The sequence below is a fragment of the Sinocyclocheilus rhinocerous genome, unplaced genomic scaffold (genome assembly GCF_001515625.1).
Source record: "Sinocyclocheilus rhinocerous isolate Xijiao unplaced genomic scaffold, SAMN03320098_v1.1 scaffold138, whole genome shotgun sequence".
Taxonomy (NCBI): domain Eukaryota; kingdom Metazoa; phylum Chordata; class Actinopteri; order Cypriniformes; family Cyprinidae; genus Sinocyclocheilus; species Sinocyclocheilus rhinocerous.
The window spans coordinates 911,714-936,130 of NW_015635519.1; the positions used below are offsets into that span (position 1 = coordinate 911,714).

The 24,417-nt window shown below is 37.2% G+C and overlaps 1 protein-coding gene across 1 annotated transcript in view; it reads left to right on the plus strand.

Annotated features, from left to right (window-relative positions):
* The window catches only part of LOC107746956 (homeodomain-interacting protein kinase 3-like), a 37,645-nt gene that overhangs the window by 6,440 nt on the left and 6,788 nt on the right, over positions 1-24,417 (plus strand). The window contains exon 2 of the mRNA XM_016561314.1: positions 4,742-5,999. Coding sequence (XP_016416800.1) covers positions 4,744-5,999 — 1,256 coding nt within the window. The 5' untranslated portion in view covers positions 4,742-4,743. The remainder of the gene's footprint in view (positions 1-4,741; positions 6,000-24,417) is intronic.

Below are 24,417 nucleotides of genomic sequence, written 5' to 3' on the forward strand. Positions count from 1 at the left end.
GTGTGTGTGTGTGTGTGTAAAACTTGTTTTTGATATCCTTCATATTCTGTGTCTGGGTCAGTTCACAGCAGTGATAGAAATTAATAAGTTCCAATAAGTTTAAATAGATTTTTACATTTTATGGGCAATTTTACTTTCATAAAGCCTTTTTTTCCTAAAAGTGTGCATCATCTTTTGATTTAAATTCTTACATTTAATCAGTCAATTAGAATAAAAGACATTTGGGCTGTTACCAAACAAATGATATCAGTATCTTTTCGATATCGATACCGATACCGGTTCCTGAACGATAATTTTTTCGATACCAATTTTATGAAATCAATTTTAACAAGATTACATTATCTAAAAAAAAAACCGTTGGTTTTATTTTTCAGCTTGTTGATGTTTGTACAAACTCAAAGACTCATCTCCTGAGCCAGGAGGACTGGCACAAAGGAACAAAATGTAACCAACACAATAAATCAGTGCAAATAGTTTTTAATAAAGCTCAAATAGTCTTCAGTTTACACATCTATTAGGCTACATTTACACTAGTGCGTGTTCATTTTAAAAAGCATAGCTCAGACAAAATCATGATTTCTATAAATTTTCCACCGATTTACTGATGAGCATTAGCAGCTTCCAGCGCTGTCTGCCTGTGTTCTCTCTTCCATGATCGCTGCTCTGACTCAGAGGTACTAACATATTTAATTTCAGCAACATTACACAGCCAAAACACTCATTAGACGGCAATCGGAAGTTATTACAAACACTCGTGCCTAAAAAGTATCGAACTCGATACCCAGCCCTAGACATGAATGTATTTAACCTGCAGTTACAAATGCATAAATCATATTTTGTTATTTTAAACATAAAACATTGAATACTGATATTTAAAAGTATTTTAAAAACGAAAAGATACTTTAAATGTGAAATTAACTACAGTAAACGGACTAAACGAAGCCTCGAGGCAAATAATTTGCCTTGATGATTTTTTGTATTCGAGTTACTCGAGGTATTCGAGGAATCGTCTCAGCCCTAGTGTAATTTTAGCATTAGTGCTGCAGCTAACAATTATTTTCATAATCTATTTTTTCAGGTTAGTCGATTAATCTAACAATCGACTAGATTGTTAGATTACCCCATATTATTGATTATTTTCTGGTTGGTCAATAATTTATTTTTTTGTGTTTAGGTAATTTAGGTAATTTAATGGTTGCCATTAATCTTTTAAGGTTTCATTCAAGCTTTTTCTCATAAAAATACTTACTTTACAAATAAAATATGGCACGAATTACAAGGCAAGGTTTTATCACAATTATGAATGCAATATTAAATCAATCAAATAAAATGCTCTGTGAATGCAACTGTATTAGCTCTTGTTTGGTGTGAAACGTGACATGATTGGGGATGAACGTAAACACTGTTATGAATTTCACACAAATTCAACATCATTGATTATGTAGACATTTTTTGTTGCAGATTGCATGAATGCAGTGCACTTACAGAGACAGCCCGCCCATACACTCTTCTGATTGGCTGTGATTTTGATTGATTAGTTGCGTAGTGGAGACAAATTGGTAGTCACTGGAAGGCAAATTGGTTGACAGACAAATTGGTTGTCACTGGAAGGCAAATTGGTTGACAGACAAATTGGTTGTCACTGGAAGTACTTTCAGTTAGGACATGGAGTTGCACTGATTTTAAGTTCACATAATCCAATAACTCATGAACTCACTGCTTCTTTTTGGATGATTAATTAAAAAGGACCAAATCATTAACTTTTGTTCAATAATGAATTAAACTGCACTGGTCAAGCTGTTCCAACCCAACTCAGAAATACCATATATTTTTCTCTGATCTCGAAACCAGATGATTCATGGGGTTTTCCCCACAAATTTCCAAGGTTTTACTGTGGTAAGGGTGTACAAAGCCAGGCATCTTGGAAAATTGTGCCATTTCAGTGAACACACTAGACACTAGAAAGTGAGATTAGAGTACAGTGATTTAACGGGGAAGGAAGTCTACATACTAGGATATGTTGAGTATTGAAATGTAATTTTGTTTTATTGATGATTATTAAATGAACTGACATCAAAATTATAATGTTGATTTTAATGCATTATTCTCTTTACCAAAAATTTCAACATTGAGACTTAAATAGTATATATATATATATATATATATTTGGTCTGTGTCATCCAGCCCTGCTGAATACATTGTTGTTTGACTTATTTTTCCAAATAATTTTTTTTTATTGGATTGTGGACTTTTGTAAATATGCAATATTTTTTTCACCCAACTGAACATGCTGAAAGGCCATCAGAAAATGAGATGTTTTATGCTGTCCCCACCATAATAATACACTGACTTTCTTTATGGGTGTTCATTTTTTATTTTTTATTTTTTTTTCTTACCAGACCAGTTAAGACCAAACTAGGCATGGGACGATAACCGGTTTCAAGGTATACCGCGGTCTGGAGGCAGATAACATGGCTAATTAACTAGCTAACGTCAACTAGTTTGCTCCCTCACGTTAACGTTACTTCACTTTTCTTCCTTAAAAATAGCTTTATATCCTAATTTTATTATTTGAGCAAATCTTAACCAGCCACCTGATTTGGTTAGTAATTTTACAATGATAGTGCATAAAAACAGCCTGAATCAATTTCTAGTACTTTTGTATAGTAAAGGTAAAACACAGATATGAATATGATGATTGTCAAATAACAAATAGCCTGAAATTGTAATAGAGTTAGTTGTGAATTAATGTTGAAAAGTTTGTGCTCATATGGTAGTAAAGGGCGAATGTTCAGTGTTAAGATGTTTGATTATTATTTTTGTATTTTTTTAAATGGGTAAATTAGATAACCAAGAACATACAGTGATCATCTGTAATATGATTCTTGTCAACAGCAATATTTGTTAGGGTTAATATTTATTCATTTTAGTTTCTCTGCTTGGACTGGCCTGTCTTTTCTTATGTTGTGATTTCTCATATTATACCCTCACCCTATATATTCTCACTTCACTCCCTATACCTCAGTTGGCTGTTTGCACTCTGTAGAAAAGTTGCTCTTGAGATGTTTAAGTGTGCTTCAGCCCTTAATTAGAGTTGGACAAGCCACAACGTTTGCACAGGATGTCAGGCAAATTAATGTGAAATTGGCAGCGTCTTTTCAAAATTGTGGTCATGTGTTGGCCTGTTGCAGAAAGCACACTCTTATCTTGTTCCTTTTCCTTAACATTTTTTTTTCTGGTGTACAAATCAAAAGTGGGTTTTAGAGCTGCACGATTAATCGAATGCGATTGTCATGCACATCTTGTCAGTAAAGCCGGTTCTGTAATCAGTAGTAAATCTCCATCACCTGCTTTCAGATGGAGCAGCATTTAATACACAGAGCCGTAGTTCTCTGACAAGCTATGCGAAAAAAAATTGCAGACGATATAATTGTATGATTATGAAATCGAAGAAATTGTTTGCGATAATGACATCTGTTTGCGTAGCTTCTCAGTGAACTACGGCTCTGTGTAGTAAATGCTGCTCCATCTGAAAGCATGTGAAAATACCACATTTAATAACATGTTTTTACTCCAAACTCACTTCATAACGTACAGCCGAGTGTTTGAAATAAATCCTTCTGTGAGATGATGTGGCTTCTTACACAGAATAAGGCACATAATATTTCATAGTATTCTAAACCGTGATAAAGGCTATGTTGATTAGCATTGCAATATATAATGAAAATTATAATAATAAGAACTCCGATAAACCATATATTGCCGTAGTCGTGTGTTTATTAGTCACGTTGAATCAATGAAAACAGTTAAATCTTCTGTTTATTCAGCAACCGCTAAATGGATTTCCTGGGTTCTTCTGCGGGGCGTATTTGGAGTTTCAGCGCGATAGCACCCTCTGGCCTTCGGATGGAGATTTACTACTAATCACAGAACCGTGCTTCACTGAAAGATACGCATGACAATCGCAGCTTCTGTCTAATCGCGATTTCATTTCGATTTATCGTGCAGCCCTAGTGGGTTTGACCCTAGAGTAAAGTGTAAATAATTGAATTACATTAGTACCACAACTTGTGACTCAAAAACAGGTTTGCTTTACTTCATGCAAGTCAATGTATTTCCTCAATTGGATATTTATTGAAAATAGAGAAGCTATGCAAGCACAGATGATACTGTGCCTTTGTTGTCTCTTTTTTCCCCTCACACAGTAATGCTCATTTTGAAATAACCGTTGCCTAGAGACCCCGATTAATGGAAACCGATATGAAAAGGTCATTTGAACCTGTGAGCAGTTAGTTGTTTCCCTTTACGGCATTTATGGAAGGAGGATTGGTGGGGGTTGGAGGGAGGAACGCAACCTTCTGCTGCAGTGTCATTATCTTGACCTGTCATTGGCTGCTCAAGGCAGCCTTCTGTTTGCTGCTGTAGCATAGGGGCAAAGGTCAAGTAATGTCAGCCTGATGATGCAAGCCAGTGCACGCAGTAGGACAAGTTGTTTACACTTAGTTAGTGGACACCTGTGATGTCACACAACAAACTTAGGAAAACACCTCTATAGACATTAGTCATTTTGTAAGTTAATATTGAATAGAGACCAGGGATTTCACATTTTCAGGAATTTGAAAGGTACTGGCTGATCAGTTATGATGTCCATGTTTCTTTGAAAATGTTCAAATCTTACAAATTGTCATTTTATTGGTTGAAAGTGTAACATGATCTGTATATGGTTTTCTTGTGTTCACAGGTATGGCCTCACAAGTCTTGGTCTATCCACTACATGTTTTTCAAACTCAGACAAGTGCCTTTTGTAGTGTGAAGAAACTCAAAGTTGAGCCCAGTAACTGTGTTTACCATGAGAGGGCCTACCCACAGACTTACTTGAATTGTAGAACCCTTGGCATTGCTTACCCGTCAAAAATCACCGCTTCCTTTAAGACACGATATTCTGTGATCGGCAGACATCGCGGGCAGGAGTTACCATTGCAAACGGCTGCTGTACGCGGTGTGCGACGTCAGCATACCACCACAGCGGCACAGCAGCAAAAAGGGGGTGTCGCCTCTCAGGATAACGAGCCGGAGCACCAGGAAAAAGGAAAGGGTTGCAGCAGTGGAGCTACAGGGGCAGTTGGAAGGGGTAGGGGAGAGGGAAGCGACAGTCAAGAAGGAGGAGGTGGAGGACAGGGTGAAGGTGACGAAGGTGGTGGAGGAGAGGACGAGGGTGACCGGGAAGATTGTGGAGTTTTTAACTTGCAAGACAGCTCCCACAGATGCGGGCTGAAACGTAAGAGCGGGGAGCTGGAGAACTTGGGGAGCGCCATGCAGATTGTAGAGGACCGGTCAATGTTACCTGCAATGTTGCAATCAAATTTGGGAAACCCACCAGTTGCGGTCCCAGTCGGTGTAGGGCCTGCAAAGCAAGGTGGAAATTCCGGAAACGGGGATGGAGACTACCAGTTGGTGCAGCATGAGTTGCTGTGCTCTTTGAAGAACACCTACGAGGTCTTAGACTTCCTCGGCCGTGGTACTTTCGGCCAGGTAGTGAAATGCTGGAAACGAGGCACCAATGAGATTGTGGCGGTGAAGATCCTGAAGAATCATCCATCATATGCACGACAGGGTCAGATTGAAGTAGGCATCCTGGCACGCCTCAGCAGCGAGAATGCAGATGAGCATAATCTGGTGCGAGCTTTCGAGTGTTTCCAGCACCGCAGCCACACCTGCCTCGTGTTTGAGATGCTGGAGCAAAACCTGTATGACTTCCTTAAGCAGAACAAATTCAGCCCGCTACCTCTGAAGGTGATCCGTCCCATTCTTCAGCAGGTGGCCACGGCGCTAAAAAAGCTAAAGGGCATGGGACTGATCCACGCGGACCTGAAGCCTGAGAACATCATGCTGGTGGACCCTGTACGGCAACCCTACCGGGTGAAAGTCATAGACTTTGGCTCAGCCAGTCACGTCTCCAAAGCCGTCTGCTCGACGTACCTCCAGTCGCGGTACTACAGGTATGTACAAACTAAAGACTGAGTTGATTGTCACCTGAAATTGGTTTTGATTAGAGGTTGACCGATTGATCAGTTTTGCCGATTAATCCGCACCAATAGTCGCTTGCTAGTTTTTCCGGGTTGCGTCCATTGCTGGAGCTGCTAAGGGTCTGCTGTCATTTTACTGTATGAGAGCGCCCTCTAGAGGCGAATCACTGGTGCCTCGTGCTGTTTGTTTTGACATGTGAGGCTGCGCGCTGCACAGAGCAGGATACTGCAGATGCGGCTTTAAAACAGAGACAACGAAACCGTACGTATACAGTACACTACAGTACATGTTTTCATATCATTATAAAGTAATGAATTTGTTGATTAGATGCTGCATTAGTGAAGAACAGCAATATGTTTGCCGACAAGGCTGAGAGGATGGAAACATTATTAGTACCTCAAGCGATTAAAGTGTGACCAAAACACATGCAAGTCTGACCCAAATATTTAATGTCATGATCGTTATCATCTATTTGCATTAGTTTATGTCCAACTGGTCACTTTAATGCATTTGTTAGCCAGTGAAGTTGCATATTTAAATCTAGTGAAGTGATAAAGCAAAGTGATATGTTCATGCAGCCGACAAAAACCTGCCATGCCACTAGGCCTGTCACGATAACAACTTTTTGTTGTGCGATATATTGGTTAAAGGTGCACACTATTGCTGAAAAACACAATCACTATTTAGCAGTCAGATGTCCGTATGCACAGACACAGATCCCTAAACAAGGCCATATCTGCAGATGAAACAAACAGCAAGAAGCATTTTTTAAATGTGAACTAGCACCACATGACTACACCACGTTATGTACAAGAAGCTGCAAAAGACACAGGCACAAGTGGAATGTACAAAACATGGTGACATTAATTTTTAAGTAAATATAATGGGCGATATATTGCGTCACCAAAAATGATTGAGGTCATGTACATATATTGCGCAATAAGTCAATATATTGATTATTGCGACAGGCCTACATGCCACTCATATAGTTTTCCATTCAATTACATTATATTTGTCCACATCATTGTTGATGTGCTTAATGACTTCACCCTATGCTAAAAGATTGCATTTTTAAGTGAAACGTTTGTCTTTTTTTGGCTCTAAAAAAGGCTGTATGCTTCATATAGAAAGCTGTAAATATTGATTATTAATTGCACTTGCTTATGTTTTGTTTGCTATGAATGCTGAGGTTAAATGGATGCACTCTTGAGTTCAGCAGAGTTGTTTTGTTTGGTTGTTGATCAGTATTTTGTGCAAAAAATACTCTTAAAGGAACACGCCACTATTTTTGAAAATAGGCTCTTTTCCAACTCCCCTAGAGTTAAACAGTTGAGTTTTACCGTTTTCGAATCCATTCAGCCGATCTCTGGGTCTGGCGGTAGCACTTTTAGCTGCAGCTTAGCATAGATTATTGAATCTGATTAGACCGTTAGCATCGCGCTCAAAAATGACCAAATAGTTTCGATATTATCTAGCTGGGGACAATTTTCAGGCGCTGCGTAATATCATTGCGCCTGCTGCACCCATAGTACGGCAGCAAAGTTCCTTGATTATTACGCCGGAATGAGAGTATAGTTCCTAGCCATATCGGCCTAGAAAATCGCAACTTTTTTTTCGCAACTCTTAGTTCACGATGTAACTACAGAAGAGTCAAGTTTTAAATAGGAAAAATATAGAAACTCTTTGGTCATTTTTGAGCGAGATGCTAACGGTCTAATCAGATTCAATGATCTATGCTAAGATACAGCTAAAAGTGCTACCGCCAGACCCGGAGATCGGCTGAATGGATTCGAAAACGGTAAAACTCAACTGTTTAACTATAGGGGAGTTGGAAAATGAGCCTATTTTCAAAAATAGTGGCGTGTTCCTTTAAGCACGTAATTCCTTCTCACTAATTGATCACTGAAAACATTCTAAAATCTATGTTATACAACTAAAATCCTTGTGGAATTACCAGTCAGGAAACACTGCTGATGTAAAACAATTTCCCTTGTGTTCAAAATCTACACTGACCCTGTAGAAATATTTGACCCCACAATGCAACAGGCAGGGGCTAAACCATTTTTGTCACATTGCCATGGGAAAGGAAGTGATTTTTTTGAAAAAGTACTTTGTACAATAGGCTAAGAACAAGTGGTAATGGGTGAGTTTTTAGAGAACAGTTGCGTATAAAATGAAATACATTTTGAATGCAGGAAACTTTTGTAAATATAGTGTTGCTCTCAGTTTGGATGTTGAAATGGTAACTAAATTTGTTTATTTTTGTTGAAGGATTATCATGCTCCATCTTATTTCCTGAATGCATCAAAGGAAATGCCTTGAACGTCACCTTGATAGAGTGCCAAAATTAAAAATGTAGACAAAGAAATAACTTTGACATTTACTTTTGTACAGTTCTGTTTGAAATCATGCCTGTGATGGGTAACAGATCTGCTATAATAATTTGGGTAACCTTGATCTCCTGTTAAGAACTGGTAAGAAACCCCCGTCCATCTGTTTGTTTCTTCACTCCAACTATCTTTTGTTTCATGCAAAGAATAAATGCTGGCATGTTCATATAGAGTTTTAAAGTATTGATTACTAGGAGTACATTTAGCAAATAGTGTCCATTTATCATCTCTAAATAAAACGTGGTTGGTTTAGCTATTTTAATTTAATTTTGTGTAACTCTTGGCAATTTGATTAAGTCCAAAAGGAGAAATTGTGATTCATTCGTCACACTGAAGAGGGTCAGGCATTGTGGGACACATTTCATGCCCTGAGTTCTAGTTGAATTGCACATTTCGACAAATATAGTAGGTCATCCAAATATTCCATGTATACAAACTATTTATATACTCTGCACAGTGCATGCTACTGAAATGTGCAATGTAGTATAATATTCTGAATAGCTGTTATATGCAAATCTTAAAGTTAGTGTTCTTAATGCTTGTAAGTATGAATTAATTTTATAAGCATTACAGTTATGGTAGTAAAAAAAAAATATTTGGGGAGGTTTCTGAAATTTAGTTGATTTGACGCAGAATGACTCAATTGTAAACATGATTTAATAGTGGCATGGCTAATGGAAATGTTTTTGAACTGTTATAGCATCTGCAGGTGCTGTACTTGCATTCTGCTATCTAGGTGTAGGTTGTGTCATCTTTGGAATCTTATTTTCAGCCATGTCTCTAAGTAAGTGAAACATGCCCATGCTACTAGAAATCATGTCCATCTCAGATTTCAGAGTACACTAGTTGGGTGGGGGGTACCAAAAATACCAAAAGTAATTTTGGTAGCTGTAGTTCCCAGATTTTTTTTTGTAAAAAACAACTATAAACACATACAATTCATTTACTGAACAAACAGAAACTTTTACAGTATAAAACTGTGTAATTTACAATCAAGAAAATATGAATGTAAACCAGTAAATTCAGCAATGTGCACTTCTACTAAAATCTGTTCTGTGCCTTTAACATATAATGACAACCATCTAGGGCTGGGCGATATAGCTAAAAAAATGTTTCATATTGTTCGGTATCGATAATTATTGACATTTTTTATAACCTTTTTTAAAACAAAGAGCAATAGAAATTTTTTTTTTTAAATGTAACCACTGTATTTTTAAATTAACCCAATTTATTGAGACAAACAACAAATATTTTTTTGTTTTACAGTCAAACACAAAATAAAAATTTGGACGTGAGAGCAGAAGTCATATTTGTCCGTCTAAAAATGCGCTGAATATGCGTTCTGTGTGAATGACTTGGTTTCGGTTTTAACCTAATCAAGATCTTCTACGCATTGAGCTAGTATATTTCTCTAATATTTTGAATGAATAACGCAGAAACTGCTCGTCTTGTGGGCTAGACTAACAAAACATTAAAATGCAACAACATCACTTACATCATCATCACCGCATCTCGCGCTCCACTAATGACGCTCCCAGACGCACACCTAATATTAATTTGAACTATTTTTGCATTCAAATGCAAATATTTTAAATTAGACTAATATTCATTTTTTTAATTCACAATCTCCTCATCACAGTGTGCTGTCTGCGTCACTCATAGCACGTGCCTATATCGTGCGCTATATCGAACATTTTTTCTATCGTTATCGAAGAGGGTGTACCGTCGATAAATATTGATACCGTTTTATCGCCCAGGCCTACAACCATCATAATAATGCAGGTGGAAAAGGAGAAAGCCACATGAAGAATCAAAGTTCATTACAAGCAGCTTTTCCACAAGCCGAAGTATATACTAATTTACAAGGTGGACAGATCCATTCAATCAAACACAAAGCACTATCATGGTAACACACAACACTTAAATGATGTAATAAACATTCATTAAACAACTGCAACATAGATGCAACATAAAACCCTAATGTACAAAATGATAACAAAAACTATCAAGAAATGATTATTTAAACAAAATTCTATCAAATGTGGAGTTTAATACAGTGAACTTTGGGAATATCAGTTTACAGTTTTTGACTGTAAATTATACGTTGATTTGTTCTTTTTTACTTCTAAAAACTGTAAAGTTAACAGAATTTTACTGTAAAATACACTTTTTTTTCCCTCCACCTGTCTCCAACCTCTAAACCCAAACCTGCCCATGTCACGTGAAAGTGATCCATGCTCACCCCCGTTTTTGCTGCTCTAGGGAGAGTTCTCTCAAACTCACAGCGGGGGCTGAGCACTGGAGACCGCTGCCTAAAATTAGCTGATGGGAGGACGGCCAACTCAGTTTGACTTCTATAGATGGTGAAGTGTGCTGGCAGTCAAAGTGAAATAAGGCAGAGCAAAATACTACAGATCACTTTAGCACTCAGTCAAGGTCACTGTCTTCCAGCATCAGCTGTTTTGTTGCTTTTAGAAGTGGGAATATAGATAGACAGGAGTTTAAAAAGAGGGTGTGTTCCAGCAATCCCAGAAATTTAGTCCCACACCTTTTGTTAAAAATGCAACCGGAATTTTATGAAAATAGCAAGCAATCAAATGAATTTGTCTGCAGTTTAAATGCTTATGATAATAAGAAGACTTTTTTCAAAGAAGCTTCAGAAAGGATGAAAAAGTGGCTAATATTATCATTTAGACATGACTAGTGTTGTCAAAAGACCCGGTACTTCGGTACCAAGTCGGTACTAAAAAAATGAAAATGTTACGGTACCAGGTTTTTTTAAGTACCGGTGGTACCAGTACCCGGTCAACCCGGTTCCTGATGCGCTATCCGAAAGGTGCGCAGATGCGCTCTCTTCATAAAAGCACTGAGACGTCCAATCAAAATGAGGAAACACACCAAACTAACAAAACACTTTAAAGACACCCAGATGATTAAATGAAAGTAGTCAATTTTTAATTCGCATGTTTTTGTGTTTTGCTTTGGTACCGAAATTGGTACAGAGAACCTTGGATTTTCACTGGTATTGGTACCGAATACTGATATGTTGGTACCGTGACAACACTAGACATGACATATCATTCCTTTAATGTTAAGTGGTGAACACAATTTCTGGAGCCACTGTTTGAGGTACAGATCAGGCTCTTGTCATATTGATAGTTTTTCCATCATTTGGCATGAACATGGACTTGGTATCTTTCTGACCCTGCTCTGTTTGAGTTGGAAACTTTGCCTCATCAATCATTTAACTGCTAACGTTGGCAACATCGCAAACAAGGGCAATCAAATTCTGTCCTGTAAGAGGAACAAGTATATTGTCTTTTTATATTCTTCGTTCACTGTCATTTCATTTATATTTTATATGAAGGGTCTTATTTCTCCTGACACCATCTGCTCCCCTCTTTCTATGGCTTTGAACAGGTTTTTAAATTTCTCTAAATGTCTGATCAAGTATAACCAATCTTGTGCATTGTAACTTTGTGCATGTGAGTAACTTTTAAAAAAAAGGCAGAAAAAAACATTCCAGACTTACCAATCACAGTGTAGTATATCAAGGATTCTTGGTCTTGTTGTCAAGGCCTGTTTGAGATGGTTACCGGGGAAACTTGATCTCTCGCGCTCTACAAGCGCCTCCTGCTGGCAGAAAATGAATTAGCATATATATGCCGCCACAAATAGAGTGCACGTTCTGGGGGAAACACTGCATATTATTCAATATTTTAATTTGAATGTCGGATTGAAATGTATTTTATATGAAGGGTCTTATTTCTCCTGACACCATCTGCTCCCCTCTTTCTATGGCTTTGAACAGGTTTTTAAATTTCTCTAAATGTCTGATCAAGTATAACCAATCTTGTGCATTGTAACTTTGTGCATGTGAGTAACTTTTAAAAAAAAGGCAGAAAAAAACATTCCAGACTTACCAATCACAGTGTAGTATATCAAGGATTCTTGGTCTTGTTGTCAAGGCCTGTTTGAGATGTTATCAAAGATCAGCTCTCACCAAGGACAGAGACAAAAAGTAGCATTGTTTCTGTTAAAGCAACTATGTAATATCGCGCTCTGTTACCACAAGCTTGTACAGCTGTTATTAATACTTCAATAACACAAAGGGCCTATAAGAATCACTGGACCATGGGGCTGCTGTGTTTGAAAGTGAGGGATAGATATGAAGAAAATAATAATTGGTGGATTGCAAGACTATGGGCGGTGAACCATGGTCCCTCTAGGGGGGTCGGGTACTTGCCTTCCGGAAGAAAGAAAGATTTGAAAGCAAAATTAAGACATCCAAACCCATTTCAGGGCTAAATTGAAAACAATTTAAAAATTAAATTAAAACAGGGCTAGATTGAAAAAAAGTCTTTACATTGGCTTGTACCATAATTTTAAAGTGGATTCAAAGCCTCTCCTTAATTGTGTTAGTGTCTCTATCCATATTACGTTAATGTTGTTATTGTTATTATCATACCTAAGACAGTAATGTTACTGTTGAAATCCAACTGCACTGTAAAACAAATGTAAATGAAACATGGATATTTCATTTATAATACTGTCTTCATTTCGTCATTATTTTGGTGGAAAACTGCAGTTTCTGTGAAAACAGATGCACAAATGAGCAATATCGTACGAGTAGCCATGAGATATGGCTGTATATCGACACGGCTGTGATTCGGCCGTAGACATGAGGCAGAGTGCCGTAGGTAATCACAGAATGCCGATATACAACCATATCTCACGGCTACTCATGTGATGTTGCGTTTATATAGCAGTTCGACATCACAAGTGTGTAAATACATAAGAAACAACAACGGTGTGTCTAAAAACCCTCTTTCTCAAGTTGACAGTTTAACAGCCAAGCCCAAGCCTCTGTTACTAATTCGAACTAGTCACTTTAGAACTAGTAATGAAGGAACGTTGAATTGCTACATTAAAAGCTTATTGTATTGCTGTATTAAAAGCTGTATATTATGTGGAGTATTATGTGAAAGAGATGGTCTGAGCGAGTGTGATTACCTGCGTCTGATACAGCGTTCATTCTTCAGCAATCAATCTCATATTCACAATAAAACATTAGTTTGAATGTCCGCTGAGGAAAGCAATGTATTTGTCGTACTATCCTTTCATCTGTTAAGGGTGATTTCTGATGACAGTGCTGCTCACTGCATTTGTTGGCTACGTCTTGCAAGCTGTTGTTGAAAGTAAAATTAACTTCCTTGTTTACAACAGTGTTTCAGTCTCTTTCAATATAAAAGTCTTAAAGGGGTCATCGAATGTGACATACGTTTACAAGTTGTTTGAACTGAAATGTGTGTTGGCAGTGTGTGTACACAACCACCCTATAATTATAAAAATCCACCCAGTGTTTTTTTTTTTTAAATCTACTAAAATCATTACCCCTTTCTCAAATCAAGCTGCTCTCAGCTTCTTGTCTGTGTGATGTCGCACAGACCAAGGCCGCTCCCACGATTGTTGATTGACACTGGTGTGTTACCTTAGACCTGCCCTGAGTGAGCTGTCATCAGTCCGCCATTGTTTCGACGCTGGATGCAGACAAGAATGTCTCCTATAAGTGATTGAGGTGTTGTTGGATGTAATAATGAACATAGCAGTCGTCATTTACTCCCGACATCTTAGCCACTGAAGACGCAGTGGATTACGTTTGTTTTTATAGGGAATGCATCCTCCGATCTGTCTAAATGTGTTTGTTCGCGCAAATCATTCATGATCCAGCCTCACCTACAGAACAAGTGAGTATAAGGTTTTTTTTAATGAATCTTTGCAAATCACCTTTCCTAATAACGTGCTAGTTAGCAAGTTTCACGATGAATGCGGCTAAAGTTTACCATCTCTCAGAGAGCGGCTCGGAATGAGCGGGTTGAGCAGAGCTCATATGCATTTAAAGCAGCATGCAAGAAAATGGCTTGCTCTGAAAAGAGCTGTTTTTGTTTTTGAGAAATTTTAACCAAAGTATATTGGAGACTTTTCATTAAGACCTTAAAGAATCATATCAACTTGTGGAAAATGGGCATCCAATGACCCTTTTAACTGCTGACTCGTAAAAACTGGCTTGTCTCTTGTCGCCATCTAATGGCGGAACAGTGTAACTAAAATCACAATCACGAACACACACACAGTTTCCCAATACTAAATACTATTATTAAATACTACTTTTATATCAAATATTATTTACTGAATAATATTTAATAAACAACAAACGTTGCTAGGCAGTGCAGTCAAAAGTACAAAAGCAGCGCTCTGATATATACAGCATTGAAGTTACAAATATAATGTGATGGGATTCTGATCTCAGCCAAAACTATGTACTCTGAAACAAATAATAGATTAATGAGACCAAAGACTACCCATGAAATTGACCAAAAAGAATATCTCATGTTTAACCACTATAGAGACTTCAGAGCCAGCGGCAAATTCCAGAAGATCTGGCCTAGGTAAGGCCTCTCTCGGCGGGTTCATGAGTGCTAAATGCCCGCTGACGTCCTGGAGCTCACATCTCTTAAAAAGTTGAAGCAAATTTTCAAATAGGCATTACCTTTATTTAAAAAAATGCATATTTGAAGTCTACACAAGTACATTCACGCCTGAAAAAAATCTTAAAACTACATTCCGTGACACAAAAACAATATTATTTTTTAAATAATACTCGCATTGAGAAATACTTCAAGTGGAGTGATACAAATGGTGAAATGATTGTTGGAATTCTGTTATCACTTTAGTATTACACTCTTATCAGCCAATCAGATTCGAGGACCAGATAGAACTGTTGTATAAACGTGAATAATTATAAATCTAGAGAGTAACTGGTGCATGTTGCATTCTATGCATGTTGAACTCACAGCACATGCAGAGTTTGCTGCCTTCAGTTTGAACCGAACTGCTATGAGATGCTGAAAACGTTGTATCATGAGCTGCTCACATGAACACAGCACCACACTTTACTTTGAAAACACACAGTGCAACAGACTATATGATTAAACTGCAGCTTTTTGTGATTTTATATGTACACTAAGCAGATTGAGATAAAAAAAAAGTTTTTTTACTTTTGTTCACACTCTTGACTTAATGTCTTTGTTTGACTTCTATTTTTTTTCAAAACTGAAAATAACACTTTTTGTTTCACATTAACACAAGGGCCTGAATTTCATTTTGGAAAATAGGGGGGAATTCCCCCTTTAGGTGGCTCTTATGGGGGGGATTTTTTAATTTGAGGGGGGAGTTAGTGTATTTTTGTAGACATATTTTTAAACTACAATCATCCAACCTAAATGTTTCGTCACCCAGTGTATTTGTGTTTTACAATTTATAATGTTGTTGATTCATATTTATATTGTGAGGAAGATACTTAAAAAAAAAAAAAAACTTTCAAACTCTGAATTGAATTTATTTTAACTAAAAAAGACAAGTAAACAGTAAGTAATAAAATAAGAATAGATTAATGACAGGCAATGGCACAAACAAATGCACAAACATATTACATGAATACTCATCAAGACGGGCACTTTGACATATTTTTGTATGTATTTGGCCGTTTACGCGCAATAAGGCGCGCGCTCTCAGATGCGTCTCTATGTGCGCGCGCTTTGGGTGTGAGGCGGCTCACAGAAAGGGTCTCACAGTCACAGAGCGCGCAAGTACTGAATTGAGCACTTGAATGTTTAAAATTGTAAGACTCAAAAGCACTTGCAAATGATACATTCCGTCATCTGTCGCGACCGTCTTTCACGTTGAAATATTTGTGGGAATTTCCCACGTTACAAGTGCGGAAACTGCGGGAATCAGTAGAATTATGCGCAATCCCGTGCCGAAATTCAAGCCCTGAACACTGTTAAAGGGATGAATTTGACCATTTGTTTTTGGGAATCACAACAAAAGGGGGTTTGATGTTGTTAAATGTTTCAGTCATTCATCTAATAATATTAAATATTATAGCCTGTTTAACTATTTGTTTATATAAATAGGTTAAAATTAGAATGTATTCTGCTTTATAAGAGAGTGGCCATTTTATAATATTTATATTTTGCATAGAATGGTGTTTTAAATTTGAAAGATATAATTTCCCGTTTTGCTCGGACTACTACTTGTCTCTTCACTCAGCTTTACTTGTTTGACCTCTACTAACTCGACTGGGAACAGTCTGCAACATGTTATTAAATTTACTTGGAGTGTCCTTTAATTCAGCATACTGTAAGTAAACCAGATGTTAGGACTTTATGGGAATCCCTCCCCCACAAGGTCACAGAGTTAGGAATTCACCCCCCTCACTCTGGGATTCTTTATTAGTCTTTGTTTAGTTGCACTTCCCAGAAGTGGTCTCAAAAGAGAGCTATGATGTGACTCAGAAATATCAGCTTATTTTCCTTCATTACTGTTTCATGTGGTATTCTAAAACAAATGAATTATAATAAGTTTCAATAAGTTCAATCTTAAGGAAGGACCCCCACTTCAGATTGCCTTCCTGTGATTAAGGTGTTTTCTGTCTGTTCACCTGATCTGAGCAGGTTTCCTCAGTTTGCGTATGGAGTTCATGTTGGACAAGTGTTATGTTCAGCTGTTTGCTGACAGAAGGCCATGCTGGAGACATGAAGGGTATGTTTGTCACTTACCTTGGCTCAAATATCGAAGCCCTTGTTTACCACAAGAGTACTGTTTTACTTGGATTTGCTCAGATGCAGTAGATCTGGATTTGGTTTGATTTTCAAGATATGATTCATCTCCAGGTGTTTTTAGATATGTTATTGCCTTTGTTTGTTTTTCTTAATCTTAATGTATGAAGATCCCTGTCTGCTTTCTGGAAACTTTATAGATATACAATCTTGAGGATGTCTTGTTTAGGAATGTCTTTTCTGTACACTTGCACTGAGTAGCTGGGAATTTCCTCCAGTCTCTGCAGAATGCTTTCCCGGCAGGGACTGCCGTCTAGTTCCAACCTGTCTGCGACACCGTAATATCAAGCAGTAGGTTTCATATTGCATTTTTTGTGTGTAATTGCATCACAACATCTTCAAACTTCCAAGGATTTGTTGCGTCTTCTTACTATGTCAATGGTTTTAAGGTTTATCTTTTGGGGGAGGGGGGTATACATGACCATGATGGTGTTTGATGTAAAATCTGATGTTCTTCAGTATCCTCCGGTAATACGGCTCCAGATGAGAGTTCCTATTAGTACGCCATTCCTTACTCCTCTAAATATAGTAACATTGCTTTCAAAAGCTTGAGCTTTGTGGAAAGGTAGCCTTGCTCTGTGATAGAGTTTAGGTGTTATGTGGTTGTTAATTTGAGATCCTAAATTTGACAGAGCTTCTCTGGTTGCTTGTTACTGTCATCCTTGGTAACATTGTAAAATTTATTTTTGTTTTTACCAAGAGAAAACTTGACATTAGCACGATCATGAACATTTCCTTGAAGTTTACAGACCTACACAAGGTCAGTGCCACCCAGCTACTTATCAGGGAACACTCTAAAGTAACTCATGGGTGTTTGCTTTCTCAGATTGCACACTAAGTCCACAATTATGAGAGAGGGACAAAATAACATCGGTGGAGTGAGACCTGTAATTCTCTCTATAAACCAATGACTGCATAACGGGAAGGCTCTTAAACTGGTTTAACTTACTGTTCACTTTTGAAGTATGAGTTCAGACAAAATGAAAATTTTGTCATTTCTTCACCCTCATGCTGTTCCAAAGATGTATAACTTTATGAAGTGGTTTGTTCTGTGTTGATATTCAATTAATATATAATAAATGTTCAATAATAAAAGGTGACTTGACTGGACCACCATCACAACCGTAGGTGTTGTTTGATTACTCATTTATTATGTATTACTCCACTGTTTTATTTATCAGACTACAGTAAATATTCTGGGAACAGACCCACAGGTGTTGTGTAGATATGGTATGGCAGATGCGTGTTTGTGTCCCACTCTTGGGTTAAAGAAAAGTAACCCTGTGAGGCAAGAGGATATTTTTAATGCCAATGCAAAAATAGTTGGGCACTGATGGCATCATATAAGCCATACTATATTGTAACTGTAAGTGCATGGAGCTGATTTTAGATCAGCATTTGGGTTGAGTTTTCTGTTATGATATGCATGTTATCCAGAGTTATTTCAGGTTTAAACATGCAGTCTCTGTTGCCAACCTATTGATTCTAATTAAAAATGGTGCATTTTTAGAATTTATAAAAAAACAATTCAAATACTACTTAACATTTCATGTTTTATTTTATAATATGTTACCATGGCATTTTGGCTGATACCTTGGAGCCTGATTGGTTTGTTGGGACAGCAGTTATACGTAGACATTGTATATGGACACATTGTGTTAATTTAAAATGCAGTGTGTGGCCAATAATGAATAATGTCTTTTGGTTTTTTTGGGGGTTAATTTATAATTATTGTAGTGTAGGGGTGGGCGATATGGCAAAAATATCATATCAAAATTTTTTTTAGAAATATCACGATTAACGATTTTATCATGATTCTTTGTCATGTTGGTTATATTATTTTGCAAGTTGTCTGAGCATTACAGCCAAACTAATTTCCCTATTATAAAGACAAGGTAACAGAATATAAAAAAAGAATGGCCGATATTTAGGCCAAAGTGGGCGACGATAAAAATCTTTGTCATTTTTTTATATTTGTTATTAAAAAAAGAACAAAAATACACATTACAAATACACATATTATACAAATAAAACAAACAGTGCTTTATTTTCAGGTACAATAGGTGAATTTTGCAGGAGCATTCAAGAAATTGAATGAACAAATATAAAAAATAAAACACTATATACATTGATTCCTATTAAAGCAACTGTATTAAAGTTTTCAGTCAAGAGTTTTGTTGTTTTATTAACATTAATGGAATAGTTCACCCAAAAATAAAAAATCTGTCATCTTTGTCAAATCTGTCATAGTGTTTTATTTTTATACCATCATTTACTCACTCAAAATTTGTTTTAAACCTGAATGAGTTTCTTTCTTCTGTTGAACATAAATGCTATTTTGAAGAATGTGGAAAACCAAACATAGTATTTTTTTCCTACTATCAAATTAAAAGTGGACCAGCAACTGTTTCAAAATATCTTATTTTGTGTTCAGCACAAGAAAGAAATTAATACAGGTTTGGGACAACATGCAAGTAAGTAAAAAATAACTATCCCTTTAATGACAGTCGGCAGCATGTTTAGTACTGTCCCTTTAAGACCTGCACGCATCTAAGGCCCTGTCCACATGAACGCGGTTATTTTCAAAACCGCAGCTTTTTCTATGCGGTTTGGTCGTTCATCCACATGCAAACGCAGCACCGGTCACTGAAACCGAACATTTTTGAAAACTCCTGCCAGGTTGAAGATTTTGAAAAACTCCGGTTGCAGTGTTTTTGCCTTGTGACGTCGGAGCATGTGCTGTTATCTCCACCTACTGGAAACTTTTTCAGGCTTCTGATTGGCCAACATGGCTTTACGGTTGAGATTATATCGCCACCTGTTGGTTTGGCATGCTCTTGACTGTGCTTCATAGCATGTGTTTGCGTTTTCATGTGGATGGAGATTTCTTTTAAAAACGGAAGAAGGAAAAACTCTGTTTATAAAAATACCTGTGTACGTGTGGACATGGCCTAATACACAGGCACGTGTCCATTTTTTTCTTTATTGATTGACTTTATTAATCCCAAAGGGAAATTCACATGTCACAGCGAAGCTCACCACACAATAGATAGATAAAATAAATAAGTAAAAAAATAAATAAAAATACTGCACAATACTGTATTTCATATGGCCCCCCTTGTTTCAAGCATCAAGTACGCACTACACCGTTATACAAAATACAATAAAAAATTTTCATCAGTCATCTAATATGACATTGATTATATAATCTAATGGCTGTCGGTAAAAATGACTTTTTATATTGTTCCTTATAACACCGGGGCTGAATTAATCTTGAGTTAAAAGAGCTCACACAGGCTTGAACTGTTTCATGAAGAGGATGACAATCTTGGTTCATTATACTGACCAATTTATCAGTCATTCTATCCTTTGCTATCACATCAATAGTGGGTACTTAACCGTTTACTTTCATTTTAGACATAACCAACTGAGTCTATATGTAAACCTTGTGTGTTTTGACAGTATTAGTGCGAAAGCTAACTTAGTTCAGTAATCAGGCACTGTTTGACAGGCTTTTTAGTGTGCGCGCTTCAGGTGTAGGCACTCAGAAAAAGCGCACGTCAGAACAGCACGTGAATTAAATGTTTAACCGGCAAGGCTTTACAGCGCATGAAAATAATTAGGGCTGTGTATCACCAGCAAAGTCACGATATGATACGCATCACGATACAGAGGCCACGAAACGATACGTATCACGATACAGGACTGCACTGAATTTCACCTCAGCAGAATTTAGTAAAACAGCTGTTTATTAAACACTGCCATTTCTAACTATTGGCAGAGCAGGCAGCTGACCTCTGCATTATGAAGGGCCTCCATAACTGTACCACAGTACAATATAGAAAATCATATTTACATTACTGGTAGGGTATCATTGCACAAATTAACACACTCTCTGCGTTTAAAAGTAAAAATAAAAATTAGAAGAGTTCTAAACTAATGCACTGTCTTCTGTATCTAACGCACACACACGCTCAGTCACTCACACAGATCACGTTGCGGCCGCATTCAGACAATCAGGAACAAACTTTTTTATCGCTGCCCCGCAATTTTATCAACTAAATATCTTAATCGCTCAAAAGCTACATTATCTTTCTCAACAAGGAGCTGGTAACATCATTGTTTCTAAAGGAATTAAAGCCAAAGCTTCACTGTTAATAGAGAAACGCAGCAAAACGGTGGTAATGCATACATGCACAGCCTCTCTCTCTCTCTCTCTCTCTCTCTCATAGATGAACACTTGATGAATTACACTTTTCTGAGAATAGAATATTGAAGTGGAGATCGCTAAACTGCAAGCTAAGTGTTTTCATAAAGTAAGAACGTTTATCCACAGTGAAGAGAGAGCGCGTATACATGGATGGCAGGTTGACAAAGATAAGTAACACACTTAGCAGATATTTCCGTATTGCGCAAGTGGGAAGCTCTGTTTCGGGGATTACGTCTCTTTACATCAGGCAGCCCAGTTGTGTTCCTCTGTCCAGATTAGTCCTTGTAGGCTATATATTATGTTCTATTCATTATTTTTTAGAAACCTCGCACTTTTCTACTCAATTTTAAACTGTGTTCTTGTATTCAAATTAAGCACGGTCCACTGTTGCACACGTGCCACAATATGTATCGATACTCGTATCGTCAAATTTTTGTGACGATACTGTAGCGTCTGCGTAGAATCATGCATGATCTTTGGGTTTTATGGCTTAAGAGACCCTTTTAGCTTTTGACATTTGCATATAAATTACAGTCCTGGTCACAGACGTTACACTTATATTGGTGCTAAATGTCAAATGGTTCCCCCCCACTCTCAAAGAGATGCTAAACAGTTTCACCACTCGACAGATCAAGTAATGGTAATATTGATTCTGCTACAGTTAATTCAAAGATCTAATCTAAATATTTATTATGAATCATAACCAGTTATAATTCGTCATAGATATTTCCCTTTTTGAGCTGAAAACCCTACAATACATCGTCGTACCGATGTATCGAACACAGCACTAAAAATAATGTCGTTTTGTGACTGCGAATAAGTGTAGTGTTCCGTGAGAGTAACTCTACCGCTGAGTTAACATTGATGTGAATGTATATTGCATTGTACAGTATATTGAGACTGAGGCGCCAGAGCTGTAACTGATAGAATGTGCGCTGTAGCGCGATACTACGATATTTCTTCAAAAGCAGATCGTTAACAATCAAAAATCGTCATATCGCACACCCCTATTGTAGTGTATTATTAACAGCTTCCCCACCCTTGAAAAACACAGACTGACACTACTTGAAAGTTCTGTAAAAGTTCTTAAAATCTGTACGAACACTGTGTCCAGCTGGTTCTTGATTTCTGATAACTGTTCTTGTTAATCTGAGTCTGCAACTTTTAAAACCCATATTTTATTATATGTAAGGATTGGGTCTTCATAGACAAAATGAGAAAATGAGAACCACTGGTCTACACCGAGGAAAGACCCACCCTCAGGTTTCATGGATGTATGCAGTCACTCTGGGCAGATATTTGCACTGCCGTGATTATTCAGTGCCGCTCAGAGATAGATCAGATATATGGACGGAGATGCCGTTATTGGATCGGCTCTTACATGTTTATGAGGGAGAGACGATATATGAGAACTGCAGTGGATCATCACCCAGCGGCTGGTGGTGGAGAATAGGCTGCTTTATGCATGGAGCCATCAGGAAGCTCTCTGAACTCCTTCGATTGATATAACCGAGCTTGTAGGAGGAGGCTTAATGTTTTTAGAGTTTTTCTGACTAAATGTTGTTATGCATGTCCCACATTAATGCACCAGGGCCTAAAAGGACCTCCAACATTTGTTTCCCCTTCTACATAGGCAGCTAACTTCTTAGTCAGGATCCAGATCGAAATGGAACCTCATATATGACTGTCACTCATGCACACCTAACAAATAGCACTTTTCAAGTCAGGTAAAGCCCAAAGCATACTTTGATACAGTGTTTGACCATTTCATCATCGAAACAGTAGATTCATTCTGTATGTGCACAGTATGAATTTTCTAATTTTACATACTAGGTATGCTCAGCTCTAAAGTACAACTTTATTTTAAAGGAGTAAATTTGTTCATAACTTGTGGTGAGAAATGCCGCAGATACTGGACAAATAAAACTTTATTGTAGGGCTTGGTGATACCGTTAGAAATGTAATTGATGAATTTTTTTAATTCAAAGTGTTTTTTTTTTTGTTTTTGTTTTTTTAAACAAAGCAAGTTATTTGAAGAACAAAGAAATGCATTAAGACAATTAGCTTGTAATTTCATGCCAAGACTTAATGGGATAGTTCACCCAAAACATAAATTCTATCATTGTTTACTCCCCTTCAACTTGTTCCAGACTTGTATTAGTTTCTTTCTTCTGTTGAGAACAAAAGAATGTATTTTGAAGAATGATGTTAACCAAACAGTTGACAGTAGCGACTGACTTACATAGTATTTTTTTGTGCTCAACAGGGAAAAAAAGAGAACTCTACAGGTTTGAAACAACTTGAGGATGAGTAAATTATGACAGAATTTTCATTTTTGAGTGAGCTATCCCTGTTAGGTTTTGTCCTGTCCATTTCCATTATCACTGTCATTCATCACATTTTCCGATTCAGTCCTACTGCAGTGTGTGGCTATTAGCATGAGAAATAAAAAAGCCAGAAAAATCACTTCCTTCATAACATTTGTTAACATAATAACATAAATGTTAACACGATAACATACATTTGTTTGTACTTTGTTGGTATACTTGTGATTTACACAATATTCCCTATTTTAATAATAGAAATGTGTTTGTACTTGTGTAGTCAAAACAAGAGCCCGGCCGATATGGGTTTTTTGGGGGCCGATGCTGATACCGATATTAGTGAGTACAAAAAGGCAGATATCGATATATCGGCCGATATTCTTTATGGCTATATTATAGTACAGTATAATCAAAAGTTTGGACACACTTCCCATTCATGTGTCCAAACTTTTGACTGGTACTGTATATAGAATACAGTATATAGCCTACATAAACAGAATATATATACATAAATAATTTTTTTGCAATGATAACTCAAATGTGGCGATCAAACACTTATAATGACACTTATAATGATGATCTTCGCTTCCTTCCCCTAAACTGTTAGCATCTTTTGATGATAACAGTGCTACTGATACTTTCTGCTCCACTCTTACATCTTGTTTAGACACTGTCTGCCCCTTGTCTTCCAGACCAGCCCGTACCACCCCTTCTGTCCCTTGGTTATCTGATGTTCTCCTCGAACATCGTTCTAAGCTCAGGGCTGCTGAAAGGGTGTGGTGTAA